Raw genomic sequence first — 21,036 nt, forward strand, 5'->3', positions numbered from 1 at the left:
TTAATATTATTTTCCTGTTATTTGTAGATGGTTTTTGTATATTAGAGATGAGCTTGACTGTACTCTTATGTACAAAGAGATCTAATTTCCCCTAGTTTTGCATTTCTACCACATTTTCTGCTCTGATTTTACTTTAGGTTTGGGAGATTCAATATGGGGGACCCACTCAACAATAGGCCTTTTAGTCACCCTATCTTCAAGATAGAAACCGATTAGGAACTCCTGACCACCTACCAACTTTGTGAACATTATCACCAGTTTAGATTAATAAAACAACTTAGGAAATTAATTCTCATAGTTCATTTTATTGGATTCTTTTGTCTCCTTTGTAGGCTGACTGAGCCAAGGATGGAAAAACAGTACAACTAGTTCAAATTGAATCTCTTTCCTTAAACAAGTAGGGGAGATATCAAGTGTATGCTCCCTTTTCTATTTTTCACTGGTTCAGGAGCAAAGGGATAAATAAGATACAAATGAAATAAAGCACTTTGTCATCTGCACACCTCACCCTGGAGAAGTTTAAAGTTGTGAACCCATGATAAAGGACTTTGTTACTTTGACAAGTCCTAATCTAAGATGCTGTTTACCCATACTTTTTATAAACCTCTTCCCCCCCTCCCCCCAGCTCCAGCTTTATGTTTCCCATAGTTTTGCCGTTAGCTAGTTCAGGAGCAAAAATGCGTTTAATGACTGACATGGCTAAGGAATTCTGTCGTTGGGAATAGCTCAATGACCTTCTCTACCCCAATCCATTTGTTATTACCTGCTTTAAAAACGTGGCTTCAGATGTGCAGTTTGCCTTTGTGACCTTTGATATATATGGTCTAGGAAGATAATTTAAGTAATATAGGTAGATATAAGACTATAGAGATGGTCATAATTATCTTAGAACAATGGTTATTGAGATGTTGTGATATTGACTGTTACATGATCATAGGCATTCCAGTGGTGTGAGATGAGTTTGGCAGTATCCCCTACCATAAAACTGTCAAACCAGACTCTTCCTCTTGGGGAAACAACAGAATTCCAATTTTTTTTTTGTAAAAAGGCAAGTAATTAAACATTTGTTTTTGTATCTTTCCTGTTGTTTCTTTCTCTAATTTAGCTAGAATTCACAGAACCAAGAATGCATAGTATTAACCTGTTTTCTAAACCTTTAAAAAACCGCCACCCAAAGTAAGAAATCCACTTTACATCTTAACATAGTAAGTACACACACATTTAATTTCTTAAAAGAGTTTTTATCCTAATGGTACGTCATGAACTCTCATATTTTCACTTCTGGTTTCTAAAAGGATAAAGTAAATCACAATTTAAAAGAATAGTTAGATAAGGTAATAGGTAGTAGGTAGTATGCTCTTCAGTACTCAGGCTGTCAAACCTTTTTTTTTTTTTTTTTTTTTTTTGAATATATTAAAGATTTAAGCATTAAAGAGTGAAAACAAAACTCTAGAAGAAAGTATAAGCAAATGTATTTATTATCTTGGAATAGAGAAGTGCTTTCTCACTGGTACATAAAATTCAAAAGCCACAATAGAAAGGATAGGTAAATTTGAGTGTACTAACTTTTGTCCCCCCAAAATCCTACCATCATAAATAAAGTTAATTAAACAACAAAAGACTTGGAATAATATTTGTAACATATTTGATAGAGATCTAATTTTAAGATTTCTTAGAGGTCACACAATACTTCTTATATTTCATTGTCAGAACATAGTCACACAGCCCATAAAGCAATACAGTTTTATTTAGTTGGGATGCAAGAGAGCCCAAATTTCTGTTACTCAAAGGAAAGGGAGAATGGATGAGAGAGACATAAAAATAGCAGTATCTGCCATGCAAGTGAACTAAAAAATCAGTCGATGAAATAAAAATATTATTAGAAAATGAAATGTGTCATGGAAAAAAAAAACCATGAAACAGAGTAAGGGGTACCAGAGACTTGTGAGTTTTGATGGTATTAATAAATATAGTAGTCAGGGAAGATTTCTCTAAAGGGGTGACGTTTGAGCAAAGATCTGAATGAATTAGGGAAATAAGCTACATGAAAATCTGGTGGGTGGTACATTGTGATGGTGTCATTTTCTGGGATGCAGATATGCAGATTTGTGAGAGGGTAGGTAACTTGAGACACTTGCTAGGCATCCAAGTGGAAGTGGGAGTCATCAGTATTCAATTACTGTGTAAAACCATGATGACCTTACCTGGGGTAGTGGTTGTCAACTCTGAGTGCACAGAATCACCTGGGGAGCTTATAAAAAATATTGATGCTTGGTCATTAACTGAGATCAGTTAAATCAAACTCTCTAGAACATCAGGATTTTAAAAGCTCCCCAAAAGTGATTCCTGACAGGCAGTCCAGGGTTGATAACAAGTGACGTAGAGAATGAGTGAAACTGTTAATTGTCCATTGGGTTAGGCAATGTGGAGGACCTTAAGAAATAATTTTAGTAGAGTAGTGGGTAGGAGAATCAGGCTAGAGGAGGTTATGGAGTAAATGGGAGATGAGGAAATGGAGACAGATTATAGGAACTCTTTCAAGGAATATTGCTGAAAAAGGGAGCTGGAAAATAGAGCAGTAGTTGGAGGGCAATATCCTTTTAAAGCAAATTTACCTTGGCATTTAGCATTTAACGTTTCAGACATTGCACCCCCAAATGTGGGTAGTAGAAATAGTTTAAGTGAGTGTGGATTGGCAGTTTAAGAACTTTTTAAAATAAAACTTTTAAAATAAATATAGTTACACAACAAAAATAGTTATACATTTCAAGAATTTATCGGTGTAGTAATAATTACAGAAACTAGGGATCATGTAACTATGTTTTTTCATTTATTTATTTAACATATTAGTCTGTCTTGCCTGATAAGTCTATAAAACAGTGCATTTAAACTGTGTTTTATTTCTTTAAGGCTGATAAAGAATTTGTATGGTCTTTGTGGAAACGTCTCCAAGTGACAAACCCAGATCTCACACAGGCAGTCAGCTTGGTTGTGGAAAGGTGAGCTCCCAAGTTATTTTGATTTGTTAAATTTGTTTCTCTTCAATACTAAAGTTAAAACTTTGAATTAATGTCCTAAAGGGGTACCAGAGACCTGGGAGTTTTGATGGCTATTAATAAATACAGTAGTCAGGGAAGATTTCTCTAAAGAACATTTCTAAATTAAGAACATTTTGTTAATTATTGGATGTATTTCAGGGGGCTCCAATTCACCAAGTGTGTACAGGTATGACATGTCTTCTCATTTTTCTGTATAACTATGGGTTAGGCTGTGTGTGTGTATATATTTGTCTTGAACCATTATAGCTCAGGTTTAAAAATCGGATAATTCCCTGTTGTTTGGCTTCTTACTCTATAGACTGCCTCTATTGGAAACTTCCTAGATATGATATGCTCAGTTTTATGGTAAGATAATTGTAGCTTGGGATGACCTTGCCAAAGTATAATAAGTGTCCTGGAATCGGTTGAGGGAGTTCTCTTTACACTCTGTATTACCCTGTAGGGGATGCTCAGTCATTTATTATAGATTATTGGGCCTCTCCTTGGTCATTAGAAACAGTGGAGTGATGCTGGGTACTCCTTATCAAACATTCAGTCTACAGTCATCCCATGACACTTAGCGTAGCTATTAAAACATTAAAACACTTGCTGTCCTATTAAATGGATTTCATTATACTTCCTAATGAGACGCTAAGCATATGGACACATTTTCCTTTTTTTCTTTATTGGACTCATGATTATATAATCTAAATATCATTTTTGAGTATTTGAGCTATACTCCCCTTTCAAGTCTCTAGCCTTAAGATCATTCTAATATTGTCTAGAATTTGATTTTTTAATAATCTATGATATATGCCCAACTATGTCTAGTTGGACCATCCTTGGTTATTGAGTTAGGTCTGTTTCATATTTGAACCTTGATCTTCTTGGACAATATTTTCCTCCAGAATTCTAATTGCTTTTTTTTTTTTAACTTGTCACAAATAATGTCTGTGTTCTTTGTCACACAACTTATATTGTACATTGGCTGAAGACATTCTTGGATCCCCCTGGCTTATGACATGAATTTGCACCAATTGCTCTCTAGACCTAATCACAGCTGTCATCCGAGGATATCTTTTCATTGTATTCCTGAATTAGTTCTACAGTTTCTAGGATCTCAAGTCTTCCCTTTTTCTTTTTGTTGTATTATATTTTCAGTTTTTTTTTGTTTTTCTCAGAAAGAATGCACAGGTAATGCCACTTTGTGAGTTTTTACATGCCTAAAAATGCCTGAAAATGCCTTTCTTTTGCTCTTCTGCTTGATTGATACTTTAGCTGAGTATAACATTTTATGTCCATATAATTTCTCTTGGAAATATCATTTTTAAAGGTTACATTATATTCCGTTACTTTGATGTATTATTTTTAAACCAATCTTTTGTTATATATTAAGATTATTTTATTTTAAAAAATATTATATTGATAGGCCTTGTGGATAGAACTTTGACTGCATCATGGTGCTACTGATAAAGTGGATGGAGTTTGGGAATACTAAACATCCTAAAATGAATAGCATAATCCTGCCTGTGGCAGCCTGGAGTTATGTACCCCAGAAAAACATGTTCTTAATCTTAATCCAATCCTGTGAATGTGGACTCATTGTAAATAGGACCTTTTGAAGATGTCATTATTAGTTAAGGTGTGTCCAAACTGAATGAGGGTGGGCCTTAATCCAATATGGCTCAATTCCTTATAAGCAAAGGAAGTTGGGCACAGAAAGAGAAGCCACAGGGAGCAGCCAGTCAATGGAACCTGGAAGACAAAGGAGAAGATGCTGCCATGTGCATTGCCATATGACAGAAATACCAAGGAACCGCAAAGGTTGCTGGCCAGCCAGAAGATACTGACCCCAGTAGGAAGCAAGACTTCTAGCCTCTGAAACCACAAGTCTTTAAATTCCTGTTGTTAAGCCAACCCATTTTGTGGTATTTGTTTTAGCCACCAGGAAACTAGAACCATTGTTGGTACCAGGAAGTGGGATGCTGCTATTACAAATACGTAAATGTGGAAACGGAGTTGGTAATGGATAGAGGCTGGAAGAAATGTGAGGGCTCAAAAATGAGTGAGTGCTGTAGAGAAAGTTTATATTGCCTTAGAGAATCCATAATTCATCATGAACAAAATATTGTTGCAAATATGGATGTTAAAGATACTTCTGGCAAGGCCTTAGAAGGAAATGAGGAATGTGTCTTTGGAAATTGGAAGAAAGGTGATCCTTGTCATAAAGTGGCAGAGAACTTGGCAAAATTCAGTTCTGATGTTGGATGGAAGGCAGAATTTGAAAGAGATGAACTGGATATTTAGCTGAGGAGATTTCTAAGCCAAGTATGAAAGGTTCAACCTGGTTTCTTCTTGCAGCTTATAGTGAAAAGAGAGAGGAAAGAGATAAACTGAGGATTGAATTGGAAACCAGCAGTTAATAATTTTGAAAATTCTCTGTCTATAGAGATAGCATGCTCTGAGACTAGGGCCAGAAGTGGCTTTATCAGGGACCTTCCTGAGCTTTCCAGAAGTGAGTCCCCAGAGGATAAGTTTCCATGTGAGGGTTTAACTGAACAATTCTTTACTAAAGAGTATGTGGCTGAACATGGATCCAGGCAGTCATTTCAGTGGAAGTAAGAATTGGAAATGCTGTTATCCCAGAGGGATCTGTGGAAAGTTCTATTATCTGATGGTTTCAATTGAACTACACTTGAACTACATGGAAAGCAGAATTTATAAAAGGAGACCACTGCTGGTCTGCATTGAAAGGGACAGAAAAGGAGCAAATTTAAAGAAGAATGACTTCAAGGGAAAAACTATGGAAGCAAAGTTCTGGACCCAAAAGATCTCCTCAGGGCAAGAGAGTGGACCTACCACATGTGTGGAAAGGGTGAATCTGCCCCTGCACTTGGAGGGCATAGGCCATCTGCCCTGGTACTTGGAGGTGGCAGGCCTTGTGCTCCATTGTTCAGGGAGAGTCCTGCCACCCCAGTGCTCAGAGATGGTGGGTCCTGTGTCTCAGCATTCCTGGAGAGCCTGGTTGCCATTCCGATGCTTAGAGAGAGTGGGGCTTCTGTCCCAGCATTTGTGGAGATCCTGGCTGCCGCTGTGATGCTCAGAGACGGTGAGGCCTTTACCCCAGTGTTTGGGGAGAGCATGGTTGCTGCACAAGCACTTGGAAGGTGTAGGGAGGCCTGGAAGACAAAACCTTGATGTATAGATGACTCTCAGTGAAATCTAATGGAGTTTTCTCTGTTGGGATTTGGACTTGTTTCAGACCTGGTATCCCTGTTTTCTATCCTTTTCTCCCTTCTGGAATGGGAATGTTGATCCTATGTCTGTCCCTTCATTGTATATTGGATGAAGATAACTTGTTTTTTAGGTTTCACAGGTCCATCAGACAGAGAGGAATTTTGTCCCAGGATGGACCACACCCATAACTGATTTTGGTGAGATTCTGTACACAGCATTATACTTAGATGGTTTAAGGCTTTTGGGATACTGTGATAGAATGAATTTACTTTGCATGTGGACATAACTTGTCTTTTTGTGGTCCAGAGGTTGGACTGTAGTGGCCTGGAGTTATATACCCCAGAGAAACATGTTCTTGTTCTTAATCCATTCCTGTGAGTGTGAACCTTTTGTAAATAAGACCTTTTGAAGATGTTATTATTAATTAAAGTGTGTCTAAACTGAATTAGTGTGGGCCTTAAACCCAATATGGCTGAATTCCATATAAGTAAAGAAAATTGGACACAGAAAGAGAAGCCACAGGGAGCAGCCGGAAGCTGGAAGTCAGTGGAACCTGGAAGAGAAAGGAGAAAATGCTGCTATGTGCATTGCCATATGACAGAAACACCAAAGAACCCCAAAAGTTGCTGTCCAGCCAGAAGATACCAACCCTGCGAGGAAGCAAGACTTCTATCCTCTGAAACCAGGAGTCAATAAATTCCTGTTGTTCAGCTAATCCATTATATGGTATTTATTTCAGCAGCCAGGAAACTAAAACACTGTCCAATTAAAGAATTGTACTGTTCCAAATACCAGTACTATTTCAGATGGCACTACTGCTTTGGAAAACTGCTGGCATCATCCATGTTTTTTTTTTTTTTTTTTTTTTTTTTTTTTTAACTTTTTGGTATTTTATTATATACTCTTACAAGCTTATTGGAGGGTTTTCTGTGTATGTATGTGTTTGTGTCCTTGTGTTTTACTTTTTATTACGGAAAATTTTAATTTGATCCAAATGCAGAAAAAATACATTAATGAACCTTCATGTTTACCTGTGGTGGTTTGAAGCTGTATGTGCTCTAGGAAAAAAGATTCTTAAATTTAATTCTTTCCTGTGGTGTGAACCCATTGTAGGTAGGACCTTTTGATGAGATTATTCAGTGAAGGTGTGTCCCATCTCAGTCAGGGTGGGTCTTAATCCTGTTACTGGAGTCCTTTATTAGAGAATGAAATTCAGACAGAGACAAAGCCACAGGAAGCAAAATGTACATCAGTGGAACCTGGAAGAGAAAGAAGAGACCAGGAGATGCTGCCATGTGCCTTGCCATGTGATAGAGGAGCCAAAGATTGCTGGCAGCCAGCCCCAAATTGGCCCAGTCTTTGGGGAGAAACCCTTGCCTTGATTTGGACTTTCTTTTAGCTTCAAAACCATGAACTAATAAATTCCCATTGTTTAGGCAACGCGTTTCATGGTATTTGCTTGAGCAGTCTAGGAAACTAAAATAATAGCCATCTCCCAACTTCAACAGTTGTCAACACATGGCCGATCTTTTTATCTATAAACCTCTCTGCTAAATTCCTCCTCCTTCTCTGTTTCCCCACCAACAAAGGATTGTTTTTTTTTTTTAGTTCAATTTTATTGAGATATATTCACATACCATGCAGTCATACAAAGCATACATTCAGTTGTTCACAGTACCGTTATATAGTTGTGCATTCATCACCAAAATTAATTTTTGAACGTTTTCATTACCACATACACACAAATAATAAGAATAAAAATTAAAGTGAAAAATAACAAAGTACAAAAGCACACTGGGTACCTTTTTTTTTTTTTGGCCCCCATTTTTCTACTCATCCATCCATACACTGGACAAAGGGGAGTGTGATCCACATGGCTTTCCCAATCACATTGTCACCCCTCATAAGCTATATTTTTATACAATTGTCTTCAAGATTTAAGGGTTCTGGGATGTAGTTTGATAGTTTCAGGTATTTACTGCTAGCTATTCCAATTCATTAGAACCTAAAAAGGGTTGTCTAAATTGTGCGTAAGAGTGCCCCCCAGAGTGACCTCTTGGCTCCTTTTGGAATCTCTCTGCTACTGAAGCTTATTTCATTTCCTTTCACATCCCCTTTTTGGTCAAGAAGATGTTTTTTAAAGCAAATCCTAGACATTACGTTGTTTTACCCATAAATATTTCAATGTATTAATCTAAAACATATGGGCTCTTTTTTGCATAACCATAATACTATTTTCATACTTAGAATTCTATAGCTATTCCTTAATATAATCAAACCTTCAGTGTTTTAATGAGACCATTTGTCTAGTTGTCTTATAATTTTAACAACTGGTTTGTTCAAATGAGATTCCCAAAAATGTGTTTATAGTCTACACATCGAACCCAAGATTTCTTTTCCTCTTCTGATTCTTTCTTTTTCTTTGCAATATTTTTTGGGAGAAACTGGGTTATTTATCTTACAAAGTTTCCCACATTTTGGATTTTGCTGATTGTAATCCTTTGTATCTTATGTTTACCATAAACATGTAGTTAGACCTAGAGGCTTATCTGATTTATGTCAGATTTTTTTTTTTTTTAAGTCCCTCTTAGGTGTTGTTACATAATTCTTATTGCATCACATCAGGAAGAACATATTGTCTTGTTGTCTGTCTTTCTTATGATGTTAAGGTTGATCAGTGGGTTATGTCTCTTGAGTCTTTTAAATCTAGACTCAGCTATGCTTTCATTTTTTTTTTTTTTTTTTTTTGGTAATGGCATCATTTTATTAAAGAAACATAGTTATTAGTTGTTCTGTAGAATGTCTTTTGTTCTGGATTCATAGGATCTCTTCCTTGTTTTGTCATTGTAACTTCTCCTTTAATTACTGTAAAATGGAAGGCAGATCTAAAGATTAATTACATCCAAATTCAACTTTTGGCATGAATACTTCTTAGGTAGTGCTGTCTACTTCATAGCACAACATACAGGATATACATCCTGTATCATTATATCACTTTCTTGATCAGTACATTCAGATGATGACAGATCACTCCATAGTAACGTTGTATTTTTACCCTTATGGCCAGCAAATAATCAATGAAGTGATATCTTGGTGCCATGTAAGTACTCATTTCCCCATCAACATTAAAAAAAAAACTTTTTATTTTGAAATAATTTCATAACAGAACAGTTACAAAAATAATACAAATGCCTTATAGAGGACTTCAGCATATCCCCACCATATGCCCAGATCCACCAGCTTTTTACATTTAGCCACAATTGCTATATTATTCCATCTCTCTCTTCATCTATCTATCTATCCATCAGTTGGTCTATTTTCTAAACATTTGAGAGTAAATTATATACATTGTGCTCCTTTAATACTTCATAATTTCATGTACATTTCCTAAGAACAGGGATATTCTATTATGTAAATATCTTAAGTACAGTTACCAAGTTTGAGAAAATTTAACATTGATATAAAGCTTAACAGTCTACATTCCAATTTTTCATATGTCCTAATGATGTCCTTTTGGGCCTTTTCTCCTCCATTGTTAGATCCAGTACGGGATCATGTATTGCATCTAATTGTCATTGTCTCTTCAGTTGCATCCTTTTTTTTTGAATTGGGAAACATATATACCACATAAACTTTCCCATCTCATCCACTTCCAAGCATACTTGTTTTTGTTTCCTTGGCTGCCCAAGCAAGTAACATAACAATCATGCAACGAGTTGGCTTAAACAATGGGCATTTATTAGCTCATGGTTTTTAGGCTAAGAGAAAGTCCAAATCAAGGCATCATGAAGGCGACACTTTCTTCCCTAAGACTGCCATTCTGGGGCTGGCTGCTGGTGATTCTTGGTCCTTTTGTCCTCCATCACATGGCAGTGCACATGGCGGCCTCTGCTGGCCTCTCTCTCCTCTTCCAGGTTTCATTGAATTTCAGCTTCTTGCTTACTATGTTTTTTTCTCTGTCTGTCTGAATTTCATTTTTATTATAAAGGACTCCAATAATAGGATTAAGGCCCATCCTGATTGAAGTAGCCATATCAAGAGGTCCTACTTACAATGGGTTCATACCCACAGGAATGGATTAAATTTAAGAATGTTTTTTTTCTAGGATACCTACAACTCCAAATCACCACAATACCATTGAGTGGGATTAATTATATTCACAATGTTGTACTACCCTCACCATCATCAATTACCAGAACTTTCCTTTCACCTTAAATGGAAACGCTATACCTATTATGCATTCTCCATTCCCCACCTCACCCCTCACCTCTGGTAACCTGTACTCTACTTTCTGTCTCTATGAATTTACATATTCTAGCTATTTCATATAAGTGGAACCATAAAATATCTTTTCCTTTGTGTCTGACTTACTTCACTAAACATGATGTCTTCAAGGCTCATCCATGTAAGTGGCATGTATCAAAATTTCATTTCTTTTTAAGGTTGAGTAATATTCTGTTGTATGTATATGTCACCTTTTGTTTGTTTATCTGTTGATGAACACTTGGGCTCCTTCCACCTTTTGACTATTGTGTATAATGCTGCTATAAACACTGCTGTACAAATATCTGTCTGAGCCACTGCTCTTAGTTCTCTTTGGTATATAACCTGGAAATGGTATTACTGGGTAATATAGTAGTTTATGTTTAAGTTTTTGCATAACTCCCTGTTTTCCATGGTGGCTGCACAATTTTACATTCCTATCAACAATGTACGAAGGTTCCTATTTCTCTTCATCCTTGTCAGAACTTGTTATTTTTTCATTTTAAAAATAATGACCATTTTAGTGGGTGGGTATGAGGAGGTGCTTCACTGTGGTTTTGCTTTGCATTTCCCTAATGGCTAATGATGTTGAATGTATTTTTATGTTGTTATTGGCTACATGTTTACTTTCCTTGGAGAAATGTCTATTCAAGTCCTTTGCCCATTTTTAAATTGGGTTGTCTTTTTCTGTTGTTGCATTGTAAAAGTTCTTGGTATATTCTGAGATTAAACCCTTATCACATATATGGCTTCCAAGTATTTCCCTCATTCTGTTGGCTGTCTTTTCACTTTCTTGATAATGTCCTTTGATGAACAAAAGTTTTAAATTTTGATGAAGTCCAGTATAAATATTTTTTCTTTTGTTGGTCCTGTTTTTGGTGTAAAATCTAAGAAAACAGTGCCTAATACAAGGCCCTGAATATGTTTCCCTATATTTTCTTCTAAGAGCTTTATGGTTTTAATGCTTATATTTAGGTTGTTGATCAATTTTAAGTTAATTTTTATATATGATATGACATAGGGTTCCACTGTCATTCTTCTGCATAGGGACATCCCGTTTCCCTAGCACTATTTATTGAAGAGAGTATGCTTTCATCATTGAGTGGACTTAGCTCCCTTGCCAAAAATCAATTGGCCACTTAAAAAAAAAAACCAGTTGGCCATAGATGTGAGGGTTTATTTCTGCCCTCTCAATTCTGTTCCATTGTTCTGTGTGTCTTTCCTTGTGCCAGTACCACACTGTTTTGATTACTGTAGCTTTGTAATATGTTTTGAAATTGGGACATATGAGTTTACCATATTTGTTATTCTTCTTTTTCAAGATGGTTTTAATTATTTGGGGTCCCTTGCCAATCCATCAGCATTTCATCTAATAGTTTTAATATACATTGATTATCTTTGAATTGATTATGATTTGTTCATTAGGGGTTCAAAATTGTGATTTTAGAGTACTTGAAGTTCTTCTGTATTTATTAATTGTGATTGTCTAAAAAAACTTGCTAGGAGTTTTAAATTTTTGATCAGGTAATATGGTCACATGGCTCAACATTAAAGAATATAATATTTTTTTCCTTTGGTATACAAATGTTATTTATCTCTGTTTTTTTTTTTTTTTTGTACCTACTGTTACGGTTTGCTAATGTTGCCCTTTTGCAAAATACCAGAAATGGATTGGCTTCTATAAAGGGGGTGTTCTGATTTGCTAATCCTGCCAGAATGCAAAACACCAGAAATGGATTGGCTTTTATAAAGGGGGTTATTTGGTTACAGAGTTACAGTCTTAAGGCCATAAAGTGTCCAAGGTAATGCATCAACAATCAGGTACCTTCACTGGAGGATGGCCAGTGGTGTCTGGAAAACCTCTGTTAGCTGGGAAGGCATGTGGCTGGCATCTGCTCCAAAGTTCTGGTTTCAAAATGGCTTTCTCCCAGGACGTTCCTCTCTAGGCTGCAGTTTCTCAAAAATGTCACTCTCAGTTGCTCTTGGGGCATTTGTCCTCTCTTAGCTTCTCAAAAGCAAGAATCTGCTTTCAACGGCCGTCTTCAAACTGTCTCTCATCTGCAGCTACTCTCTCAGCTCCTGTGCATTCTTCAAAGTGTCCCTCTTGGCTGTAGCTCCTCTTCAAAATGTCACTTTCAGCTACACTGAGTTCCCTTTGTCCCTCAGCTCATTTATATGGCTCCAGTGACTCAACTTAGACCCATCCCAAATGGGCGGAGCAACACCTTTATGGAAATTATCCAATCAGAATCATCACCCACAGCTGGGTGGGGCGCATCTCCAAAGAAACACTCAAAGGATTACAATCTAACTAACACTGATAGGTCTGCCCACACAAGATTACATCAAAGATAATGGCATTTGGGGGACACAGTATATTCAAACTGGCACAGGAGGTTTATTTGGTTACAGAGTTACAGTCTTAAGGCCATAAAGTGTCTAAGATAAGGCATCAACAAAGGGTACCTTCACTGGAGGATGGCCAATGGTGCCTGGAAAACCTCTGTTAGCTGGGAAGGTACGTGGCTGGTGTCTGCTCCAGAGTTCTGGTTTCAAAATGCTTTTCTCCTAGGCTGCAGCTCCTCAAGAATGTCACTCTTATTTGCTCTTGGGGTGTTTGTCCTCTCTTAGCTTCTCCGGAGCAAAAGTCTGCTTTCAAAGTCATCTCAAAAATGTCTCTGTAAGCTGCAGCTCCTCTCTCAGCTCCTGTGTGTTCTTCAAAGTGTCCCTCTTGGCTGTAGCAAGCTCTCTCCTTCTGTCTGAGCTTTTATAGGGCTCCAGTGAACTAATCAAGGCCCACACTGAATGGGAGAGGCCACGCCTCCATGGAAATTGTCTAATCAGAGTTATCACCTACAGTTGTGTGGGTCACATCTCCATGGAAACACTCAAAGAATTACAATCTAATCAACACTAATAGTCTGCTCACACAAGATTGCATCAAAGATAATGGCGGTTTGGGGGACATAATACATTCAAACCGGCACACCTACCAATATATCCTGGCAATCTTTCTAGATCAGAACATAAAGAGCTTTTTAATTCCTTTTCACAGGAATTGTAAATATGGGGCATTTCCATTTTTTTTGTTGTTATGTCTGTAGGTTAGATTTCTAAGAGTTAAATTACTGGATGTGGTAGCCATCTTTCAAGATGATTGCTGTTTCCTGATATTCAAATCCTGTGTGGTCTTCTCCCACATTACAAGAGCATTCACCTGTAAGACCACTAAAATATAGCAGAAATGGTGGTGTATCTTTTTTGAAATAAGATTTTAGAAAAATGCAGCCTTCTTTTTCATCTCTTTCTTGGATCTCTCACTTTGGGCAAAGCCAGCATGTTCTGAGGACAGTCAGGCAGCCTACAGAGTAGCCCATGTGGCAAGGAACTGAGGTCTGATTATTAGCCAGTGCGGAGATGAGCCCTGCCAAAAGCCACACGAAGTGTGTTTGGAAGCAGATCCATCAGCCATCAGATAGAAACTGTCCATCTGTCCTGGCTGACAGACATCTTGACTGCAACCTCATTAGAGACCCTGAACTAGAACCATCTATCTAAGCCATTCCCAGATTGCTTACCTATAGATTTGTGAGGAAAGAAATTTTTATTGTTCTAAGCTGCTAGGTTTTGGGGGTAATGTGATATGCAGCAGTGGATAATACATGGAATCTAAAGATGAAACACATTTGCAATTGTGATAGATACTGTCAGGTCAACTATAGAAGGTCAGCTATAGAAGTTGTACTAATTTATACTTCCACCAGCAATGTAAGCAGGTGCTTGTTTTCCCAAAATCTTGGGCATCACATTGTTTTCAAACTTTTGTACCTTTCCTTATCTGAAAGCTACAAAAAGATACCCTGAAGTAGTTTTCATTTGCATTTCCTTTATTATGTACAACTGAATTCCAAGAGCTGTTTTATGTCCCTTTCTGTAGACTGTTCCTTCATATCCTTTGCCTGTGGCATTTCTAATTCATGTTCTTTGGTTCCCATGAAACTCACTATATTATCTGTAGAATTTGTTAGGTTCTCTTTTGAGGTTTTTTTCCTACCAAAGTTTCTTACTGTCACAGGCATGCGCCATGTTTCTTTTCTCTAAATTTCGCATCTTGAGGATAATCTTTAATACCTTTTGGTCTCTCTTTGAACAGAAAATCAATTTCCAAGTTCAGTCACTTTCTCTTTTGCAGTGTCACTCAAATCTAGTAATTCCTCTGTCCTTAACTTCCAAATCCTCTACCTAGGCTCTTAGTATCTCAGCTCTGAATATCGTATTGATTTCTTTTTTAAACATCAGTTCTATTTTGCATCTTCACATTCAGGCAAAGCAAGAGATAAGACACTAAACAAAATAATTTGTCAAATTTAGGTTAAAGATAATCAAAGGAAACTTACATTTAGGCTTGGATGCCTAGGGGATGTCCAATGATGCATAGAAACCAGGCTGTGAGATTCAGATGTACATGGTCATCATTAAAACAGGTGTCTTTGCTACACTAATATTCAACAAATATTAATTGAGGGTTGTCTGGGTGTCACATGCTGTGCTAAGAGTTAGAGAAAGAGTTAGAGAAGGAAAGAGCTAAGCTCTGTAATTACTTATTAAGGAAATATTGTCTAGTGGAGGGACATTTTTAGAAAGAAACAATTTATAATACAGTTTGCTAATTACTGTGATAAGGATATTCATATTAGTGTAGTTATTTCTTTCCTTAACTTCTGGGAAGAGTTGTAAAAAAGTTCTCAGTATTTTATCACCATTTTAAGTAACTAGAAATTTGTGTTATGAAATAAAGTTTCGATTTCTCTAATATAATATCACACAAATAGAAAACATTTTATAAATGTCATATTTTCCTTATGAATTTGTTTGTAGAAGATCTTATTTTCTATGATTTACAGACATTTGAGTTTATGTGCCATTTTATTAGTTCATAGTGAACTGCTGCTGACCAAATAGCATATTTTTATACTTGTTTATTAGCCCTACAAATTCCATTTCCTTAAAATTATATATAAACTTTCATTTCAGTATATTATTGTCATAAGAGCAAAAGCACTGTATTTTGTCTTTTAGTTGTGTAAAGAAACATTACAACTAAAATAGGTAAGAGTGATAAACATTGAAGAAATAGTAACATGGTGTTTCATAGATATTCTATATATCATGAACCACAGGAGCTTGAATTGTTAACTTTCTTTTGGATTACTAGAAATTTTTATAACCAGAGTCCAATATCTGTTTTGGACACAAACTTCAACCTGAGTTTTAAATTTTTTAAATACATTATTTAGTCTATAAAGAACCATATCTTGAGTTTGGAGTAGGCCAACAGAAAATGATATTATGTTACCTGCTAAAATTGTTAAATAAGTTTATGGACTAACCCAACAAGTCACACACACTCCTATATTTGAGCAGCACTGCCTTAAGGTCCTGCAGCTTGTGATCCACCTACTGTGATGAAGAATCCCAGGAAGTGATTTACTGTGTTTCTGCGTTGCTGCTAATCCAACCAGATTTGGACTATTGCTTGTTTGTTCATCTGTCCTCCTTTTTTTTTTTTTTTTTGTTTTAACATTTGCTTCTAGATCTAGTCTCTTTTGTATTATTTTTCTTATCTTTCCTGTCTAATTTTTAAAATATTAGAAGTGTCTTATGACAATCATCAAAGTAGGGACTGCAGACATATTGGTAGCAAAGAGTAAGGAGCATGTGCCAGAATGTAAATTAGCCCTCAGTGAAGACTTTGTAAATAACATCAGTAGAAAGAAAGTGTGTGCTCAGTATCATAGTTGATTTGCATTTATATTCTGATACAAACTCCTTATTCCATGGCAGACCGATAATAAACAATTCATTCCCAGAGTTTGAGTTGCAGTCTTTTAAGATTCTGCACTTTAACATGTACCAATTTCATCAAGGCTACTCTAAACTCTGCACGTGAACTGGCTAAAATATGAAGAGAAACGGAATAGCGGTCTTCAAAGAATCACTAACAGTTCTTGAGGTCATCATTAAAAATGTACTTGATGGGGCAATTGCATCATAAAAGTGTCTTGTTAAGTTTAAAGGTTTGGAAGCAATGAAAATTATGGAACTAAAAAATGCATTCCTACTTTCTTTGCTTTATTGATGGAGCAGGAATTTATGGGTTGATGTACTTAGGAACTTCAGGTCTCTTTTGGCTGGTGAAACTATTTTTTTCTCCACCTGGATGTTTCCCTGAATTCCTGCCTTTGCTTCATTTGTTAATGCATCTCAGGATGGACAGAAGGAGGTGGTTTGGTTGGCAGGCGGGCCTCCAGATCATGGGGCATAGAATAGTTACCTTGAGTTAGTCTTCCAGAAACCTCTCTGACTAGATGGGGTAAAGTTCTCTTTTTCATTTGGTATCAATGTATTGAATGACTTCTCATGTCGATAATTTATTTGGAGTTAGATCAGAGGATGTTACCAAGACTCTTACTCTGGTTTTGTAAATATCTTTAGATACTAATGCATTTTTTTTCTATTATCATGACAAATATACACCCTTTTCCTTATTTTCAGAAATCATTCCAGAAATGAGCATAATAAAGCCTATGTTAAATTGCTACTGTGTTTTGTGATTCATTAAATATCATTAAGCAAAGCATATACAGAGACCTCTTTTGCTCCTGTAGTTTCTATAGTTCTTTGAAAGCTGCCTTTACAACATTTGTATTTCTTTATCATTGTTTATATGTCAGCCAGTTGCATTTCCCATTGAGCACCGTGAGGGTAAGGACCATTTTATACATGTTTCCATAGTGTTTGACATAGTCCCTGGCACAAAGACACTGAATGAATGAATGAATGAGTGAGTGAGTGAATGATATTAAAATACAAAGCAGTGCAAAGTAATGTCTTGAACGTAAGAATAAGTGTATTTGTATGTTAAAGAAGTAATGTGGGTCTACTGAAAGGATCTTTCAGTCTTTCATATAAAACATTTGTTTTAATTTAGTAAATATATCAAGTGTAAGGTTTTTATATCAGTATTTCTGCATGTCTGTATTTTTATTTATATCTTGAGTCTTTACTGGGATGAAAGTTCAGATTCCTAGAAAATTTTCTATGTTATTTTTGTTAAAATAATTTAGCTTTTGATCACATATATTATCAAAGCATGCATTATCAGACATCATTAACTCATGTAAAAAGAAATACTGAAACTATGACGGATTGTTTCAACTCTGATGGATTGCACGTAAGTATTTGTTTCCACTTCCCCCCAAATTCTCACTAAAATGGTGGTAAAATGTATAAATACATACAGATAAAGAGAACAGGGAAAAGATGGCAATAGAAAAGAGACGTGAGTCAATTTTTGAATGATGCAAAGTGAATTGTTACGTGGTAACTGACTTAGCAGAGTGGAAAAAGTTGAAATCCACAGAATTCTAAAAGTCTGAGGAATAGATGACAATGAGCTCTGATTGTTGGAGAGTGGAGAGAGGCTAGAAAAATAGGGAAATTGGATAAAAGCCTATGTAAAGAGCATGTAGACTTCCCAGTCATGGCATGAGACAGGAAGTTTATTCTTCTGAAAAAATCCATGGATTTAGAGACATCAGGCAAATCAGAGTAGAGGGGTTAGTTGTTATTCTGAAAACTGGGGGATTAAATGAAAACCTATTCTACTTCACAGTGAATCATTCACTGAATTATTCAGTTCTACGAGTTCCAGCAACTGAGCATTATACTATCCAGGCAGAAGTATGAAGAATTCTTCCCCAGAAAAATTGCGGCAGAGATTAAGTTACGTCACTGCTGCTGGCAAACCACTTCCAGGACCTTAAAGACTTCAGCGGAGGCATGATTCTGCTGATACCTACATTTTTGACTCCTAGCCTCCAGAACTGTGAGACAATAAATTTTTTTTAAGTCATCCAGTTTGTGGTGCTTTGTTATGTGGTTCTTCATTATTAGAAAACTAATACATAATCCTAGGAATATACCCCAAAGAACTGAAAGCAGGGACTCAAACGAACACTTGTACTGCAATGCTATTGCAGCATTATTCACAATAGCCAAAAGGTGGAAACAACTCAAGTATCCATTGACAGATGAATGGATAACAAATCTGCTATAAACAAATGGATAAACAAAATGTGGTATGTATACATAGATACAATGGAATATTATTCAGCCTTGAAAAGGAATTAAATTCTGATACATACCTTAACAAAGATGAACCTTGAAAACATCATGCCATGTGAAATAAGCCAAACACAAAAGGACAAACATTACATAATTTCACTTAAATGAAATATCTAGTATAAGCAAATTCTTAAACACAGGAAATAGATTAGACGTTACCAAGGCTGGGGGAAGGAGAAATGGGGAGGTACAGTTTAAAGGGTACAGAATTTCTGGTTTGGATGATGGGAAAGTTTTGGTAATGGTAGTACAGCATTGTGAAATGTAATTAATCCTACTGAGTTGCATACTTAAATGGCTATAATGGCCCTTTAGATTGTGTTAGGGTTCTCCAGAGAAGCAGAACTGACAGGAGATATATATATATATACACACACACACACACATATATAAATATATATATATATAAAATTCTGTGTGTGCGTGTGTGTATAATATGTATGCGTGTGTATGTATAATTATTAAGAGATTTATTATAGAAATTGGCTCACACAACCATGGGGATTGGCAAATCCAGATACCGTAGGGCAGGCTGTAAGTTGGAATTTCCAGTAAAGGTGAGGTTAAATTCCCAAGGCTGAAGTAGAAGCAAGAATTCTTCTGAGTTCAGAAATCTGGCTGTATGCCCTGTATTGGATTGGATAAGGAGACTCACCTCATTGCTTAGGGTAATCTTCTTTGTAGCCTCTATTTCTGCTCATTTAAATTTAACCCAGTTAAAAATTCTGTACATCTTAAGCAATCACTTAAGCATTCTGGTAATCCGTATTCTAGATTCCATGTCTATGAGTTTATATAGTATAATTAGCTCATATTAGTGATCATACAATATTTGTCCTTATGTGTCAGACTTATTTCACTAAATATAATGTCCTCAAGTTTCTGGTAACATATATACAACGTAAAATTTGCCATGTTAACTACTTTCAAGTATACAATTCAGCAGTGTTAATTACATTCACAAATGTTGTGCTCCTGTCACGAAACTCCATTTCCAGAACTTTTCCATCACCCCAAACAGAAACTCTGTACTCTTACCTCTACCCTTGGTAAATTCTATTCTAATTTCTCTGTGAATTTTCATATTCTAATTATTTTACATAAGTGAGATGATACATTTTTTTTTGTGTGTGTGTCTGGCTTATTTCACACAACATGATGTATTAAAGGTTTATCCATGTTATTGCATGTGTCTGAAATTCATTCCTTTTAAGGCTGAATAATATTCCTTTTATGTATATACCACATTTTGTTTATCCATTCGTCAGTTGATAGACATTTGGGTTCCTCCCACCTTTTTGCATTTGTGAATAATACTGTTACGAACATCGGTGTAAAATCTGTTCGAATTTGCTTTCAATTCTTTTGGGTATGTACCTAGAAGGGAGTTTACATATCGTATGGTAATTCCATACTTCATGTTTTCAGGAACTTCCAACCTGTTTTCCACAGCAGCTGCACAATTTTACATTCCCATCAACAATGTATGAGTATCCCTATTTCTTCACATCCTTGCCAGTCCTTGTTATTTGCCGTTTTAAAAAAATCATAGCCATTTTAGTGGGTGTGAAGTGGTATCTCATTGTGGTCTTGATTTGCATCTCCCTCACGTCTAATGATGTGTTGAGCATCTATCCGTGTGCTTATTGGCCATTTGTATATCCTTATTGGAGAAATGTCTATTCAACTCATTTGACCAGTTTTAAATTTTTTGTTTGTTTGTTTTTTTTATTTTATTGTTGAGTTGTAGGTGTTCTTCAGGATATTAAACCCTAACATGTGATTTGAAACTATTTTCTCTTGTTGTGTAGGTTGAGTTTTCACTTTTTAATAATAGTCTTTTATGCACAACAGTTTTAAATTTTGATGAAGTCCAGTTTATCTATTTTTTTGTTTGTTTGTTGCTGTTGTAGCTTTTATTCTTATATCTAAGAATCCATTGCTAAATCGGAGGTCCTGAAGATTTCCCCCTATTTTTTCTTCTAAGAGTTTATTATTTTAGCTCTTACATTTAGCTCTTTGATCCATTTTGAGTTGATTGTTGTATGTATGGTATGAGGTAAGGGGTTATATTCATTTTTTGTATGTTTACATTGAGTTTCCCAGCACCATTTGTTGAAGAGACTGTTCTTCCCCCGTTGAATTTATTTAGCACCCTTGCCGAAAGCCAATTTTCCATAAATGTCTGGGTTTATTTCTGGACTCTCAGTTCTATTTCCTTGGTCCATATTTCTATTCTTAAGCCAGTACCACATTGTTTTCATGGTTTTGATTCCTGTACCTTTGTTTTAAAATCAGTGAGTGTGAGAAT

The 21,036-nt window shown here is 36.1% G+C and overlaps 1 protein-coding gene across 1 annotated transcript in view; it reads left to right on the forward strand.

Moving 5' to 3' along the window:
• Window positions 1–21,036, forward strand: part of CNTLN (centlein) — a 421,047-nt gene that overhangs the window by 1,126 nt on the left and 398,885 nt on the right. Inside the window, 1 exon segment of the mRNA XM_037797049.1 lies at window positions 2,911–2,999. Coding sequence (XP_037652977.1) covers window positions 2,911–2,999 — 89 coding nt within the window.

The sequence above is a fragment of the Choloepus didactylus genome, chromosome 10, assembly GCF_015220235.1.
Source record: "Choloepus didactylus isolate mChoDid1 chromosome 10, mChoDid1.pri, whole genome shotgun sequence".
NCBI lineage: Eukaryota > Metazoa > Chordata > Mammalia > Pilosa > Megalonychidae > Choloepus > Choloepus didactylus.